Source organism: Mandrillus leucophaeus, unplaced genomic scaffold (genome assembly GCF_000951045.1).
Source record: "Mandrillus leucophaeus isolate KB7577 unplaced genomic scaffold, Mleu.le_1.0 Scaffold714, whole genome shotgun sequence".
Taxonomy (NCBI): Eukaryota; Metazoa; Chordata; class Mammalia; order Primates; family Cercopithecidae; genus Mandrillus; species Mandrillus leucophaeus.
This window is the reverse complement of record NW_012107742.1, coordinates 583542-587997: the sequence shown is the minus strand read 5'-3', so window position 1 is coordinate 587997 and position 4456 is coordinate 583542. Positions and strand designations below refer to the sequence as shown.

General features: G+C 41.8%; 1 protein-coding gene across 1 annotated transcript in view; it reads right to left on the bottom strand.

The window, feature by feature from the left end:
- Nucleotides 1-1736, bottom strand: part of LOC105528387 (protocadherin alpha-1) — a 2843-nt gene extending 1107 nt beyond the window's left edge. Inside the window, exon 1 of the mRNA XM_011965117.1 lies at nt 6-1736. Within this exon, the coding sequence (XP_011820507.1) occupies nt 6-1487 (1482 nt within the window). The 5' untranslated portion in view covers nt 1488-1736. The remainder of the gene's footprint in view (nt 1-5) is intronic.
- Between the last annotated feature and the right edge of the window lie 2720 nt (nt 1737-4456).

The window sequence follows — 4456 nt, the reverse complement described above, 5'->3', positions numbered from 1 at the left end:
TCCACCAGCGAATAGGACACCAGCGCGTTCTCCTGCGCGTCCGCGTCCCGCGCAGACACCGTGAAGATGTGGCAGCCCGGCGGGTTGTTCTCCTTCACGAACACTGTGTACTCGGGCTGCGCGAACGCTGGCGCGTTGTCGTTCACGTCGGCCACCTCCACGGACACGCTGGCTGTGGCCCACAGCGAAGGCGAGCCCCCGTCCCGCGCGGTCACCACCAGCTCAAAGACCGACAGGCTCTCGCGATCCAAGGCGCTGTCTAGCACTAACGAGTAGTAATTCTTGAAGGTGGACACCAGCTTGAAGGGTACACGGGGCATTAGGGAGCAAGTCACCTGCCCGTTGGCACCTGAGTCACGGTCAGACACGGTGATGAGGGCGATGACGGTGCTGAGTGGAGCGTCCTCTCTGATAGGCAAATACAATGAAGTGACCGCCAGTTCTGGAGCATTATCGTTTACATCCAGCACTTTCACCAAAACCTTGCAGTGGTTTGACATCGGAGGACTTCCTTTATCAACTGCCTTTACTTGAATTTCGTAGGATTTTGTTTCTTCATAATCCAGTTTATCAATTAACCTGATTTCTCCTGAGCTGGAATCAACTTTGAATTTTTCTTGAATGTCATGAGAAATACCACTGTCAAAGGAAAAGACAACTTCACCATTTACACCTTCGTCAGCGTCGGAGGCATTTAATGTGGTCACTAATGTTCCATTTGCTGTAGTCTCTAATAAGTGGACTCTGTATACGGCCTGGTCAAACAGTGGGGCGTTATCATTAACGTCGAGGACGGTGATCAGCAGCTCAACTGTACCTTGCAGCTCCGGTTTACCCCCGTCAGTGGCTGTCAGTAATAAGCGAAGTTCTGGTGTTTCTTCTCTATCCAAAGATTTTCTCAATTCAAGCCAAAGAGATTTACTCAGTTCATCACTTGACTGTACATCCAAAGAGAAATAATCACTCGGGCTGAGGGTGTACGCTAGAAGAGCGTTAACACCAATGTCTGCATCAGCAGCTCCTTCTATCGGAAAACGCGAATCCAGGAGTCTAGATTCAGGAATAAATATTATTTGTTCTCTGCCTCTGAAGACGGGTGGATTATCGTTAATATCTTTCACCTTCACCTCCACATGGAAAACCTGCAGCGGCCTGTCCACAATCACCTCCAGGTGGATACTGCACTCCGCGCTCCTCCCGCACAGCTCCTCGCGATCAATTCGAGAATTCACAAACAAAATGCCATTCTGCAGATTTACCTCCAGAAGGTCCCCGTGTGTTTTGGACGCCACCCGGAACAGGCGCGGCACCAGCTCCGCCAGCTCCAGCCCCAGGTCCTGAGCAATGCGGCCAACAAAGGTGCCGTGTTTGGCTTCCTCCGGGATCGAGTAGTGGAGCTGGCCGCTCCCCATCTCCCAGGCTGCGAGGAGCAGAAGCGAAAGAAGCAGATCCTGGGCTCCCAGGCCTCCTCTCCTAGAAAACACCATTGCAAAAGGACTACACCTTTTTTATGCTCTCTCCTTACTTCAAAATCATGCTATTTTTATCTAATATTTCCAATCATTTATCTCTTTACCGTTTCTGTCTTCTTCAGGCAGTGACAAAATGGAGCTTCCTCCTTTACTTTTAGTGATCAGTAGCTCCTTTTGACAAGACTTTGTGGTGTACAGCGACATCATGTGGCCAATGTAAAGTTTAGATCCATTCACTGATTTTCAAAATGCAATCTCTATATCCGTCTGCAATTTATTCAATGCAATCATTTTCAACTTTATGTCCTTTGAAGACCCACGACATTTCAAATCTCATTGGAGAGTGTGTAATCCAGTATTTTCCTTTGGTAATGATTACAAACATATTACAATTGAATCAGAAACTTTAAGATATACTTAACCTCTCCTTACATCATTTTATTTAAAACAGTTTATCAGCTCATATATTTTTATCATTAAATATTTGCAGCTGAATGTCAAAGTTTTAAAATAAGATACTTTGACTGATATGATTTACCTTATTCTAGGATAGCTTGGGTGTTTATTTTTTAAATGATATTATACACACACACATACATATGCACATGTATATATAGTTATCAGGTACTTACAGATGACATTTTGGAAAATTTCTGAACACATGTAAAATTCCTTTAATGTGGTATGAACAACTTCATCATTTTCTGATACTTTAACTGTTAGAATAAAGATATTTGTGACATTTTCCTTTGTTGCTTGTTATATAACATAATGACCTATGTATTGAACTTAAAACTCTAACTTCCAGAAATCAGTACTCCTACTTGAATCAGTGTCCACTAGATCGTTTATTCCTATGTTAAATTTTCAGCCATGCTTTTTTCTTATCAAGACTAAACATTGTCATATTATAACAAAAATCATATGGATATTGAATCGCAATATCAAAGACACATACTGAGAGTATTAATATAGTCCATAGTCAAAAGAAAAATGTAAATCTAATGCAAAGATAGATTTAAAAATAATTTGAGAATAACCTACTTATTAATAAACCTCTCTTTCATTTTCAGTCCAATTCATAATCAGAATCCCATAGCTACATCTTAGTTTGACTAAGAAATGTGATCTGAATAAGCTATCACTAGTTATTTTTTAAAGGAATAGCCATAATGTTTATATTTTAAGTACTAAGAATAGTTAAGGATATTAATGTGAATAAGGATTATTTAATCCAGTATGTCTTCATAATTAGAAAGCCTAAATCCTTGTTTACTTGATAATTAAGATATAGATAAAACATGGAGCTATTTTATTTTTAACAAGTAGTTTATATTTTTTAACAGTTCAATGTAGTAATTACTTTATTACAAAAGATGGAGCAATATAAAATACATGAATATTCTCTTAGTCCAAAAGTGAAGCAAACTTTGAACTTGGAAACATTCTAAAGGTTAGTAGATTTAGAGAACATTGTCAACATTTGGAAGTGCAAAATACTTTAATGTGTTATACATTTTGAAGAATGACACAGTGGTGAACTCTCTGGGTTTTTGCCTTATCTATTCCAGACTTGGACCTGAAGAAGCCAACAGCCAGAAACATTATTAGGTACTGATACAAAAAGCTCAAAAAAAAAAAGCATGCTCTTTCTAGACAAAGGACCAGGAAATAGGCAGCCTAGCAAGACAAAAAGCTCCTAGATAATAATTTACTCCAGATAATCACCACAAAAAAACACTGTGGCCCCACACCAGCAAAAGTTGACTGGGGAATCTAGATTTACACTCTTGCAAAGCTGTTAATGAGGAAACCCAATACTTCTGGTGGTGTCAGAATGAAACTGAGACTTTCATTCCCCCAACTGCTAACATGCTCCACAGCTGTGGTATCAGAGGAGACCATGTGGGCAGCCTGGACTAGTACCCCTATGCAGAAAATAACACGCTGCCACCTCCCACTCTCTGCTGGGGTGGTGCATTAGTCCATTTTGCATTGCTATAAAGGAATACCTGAGGCTGGGTAATCTATAAAGAAAAGAGGTTTATTTGGCTCATGGTTCTCCAGGCTATGTAAGAAGCATAGTGCCAGCATCTGCTTTTGGTGAGAGCCTCAGGAAGCTTCCAATCACAACTGAAAGCAAAGAGGGAGCCAGCATATCACATGGTAAGAGAGAGAGAAAGCAAGAGAGAGAGGGAGGAGGTGCCACACTCTTAAAAGAAAATCTCATGTGAACTCATAAAGTGGTAACTCACTCATTACCAAGCACCAAGCCATTCATAAGGAATCTGCCCCCATGACACAAACACCCACAACTAGGTCCACCTCCAACATTGGGGATCACATTTCCACAAGAGATTCAGAGGAGCCAAATATCCAAACCATATCATTCCACCTCAGCCCTCCAAATCTCATGTCCTTCTCACGTTGCATAATCCAATCATTCCTCACCAATAGTTCTCCCAAAATCTTAACTTGTTCCAGCATCAACTCAATCAAAAGTCCCAAGTCCCATCTGAGACTCAAAGCAAGTTTCTTCTACCTATGAGCCTGTAAGATTTAAAAAAAGAGATACAATGGTGGTACAGGCATTGCATTGGGTAAACATTCCCATTCTAAAAGGGAGAAAACAGACAAAAGAAAGGAACAGGTCCCACACAAGTCTGAAACCACACAGGGCAGACATTAAATCTTAAAGCTCCAAAATAATTATTGACTCCATGTCCTGCACCCAAGGCACACTGGTGCACAGAGCAGACTCCTAAGGCCTTGAGCAGCCCCACCTCCATGGCTTTGTAGGGTGCAACTCCCATGGCTGATATCATGGCTTGGAATTGAATGCCTGAAGCTTCTCCAGGCTCAGGGTGCAAGCTGCTGCTGGCATTCTTAGATTATTCTCGAATCTAGAGGATGGTGACCCCCTTCCCACAGCTCCACTAGAAAATACGCTGGTGAAAACTCAGTGGGAGAGCTCCAGCTCCACA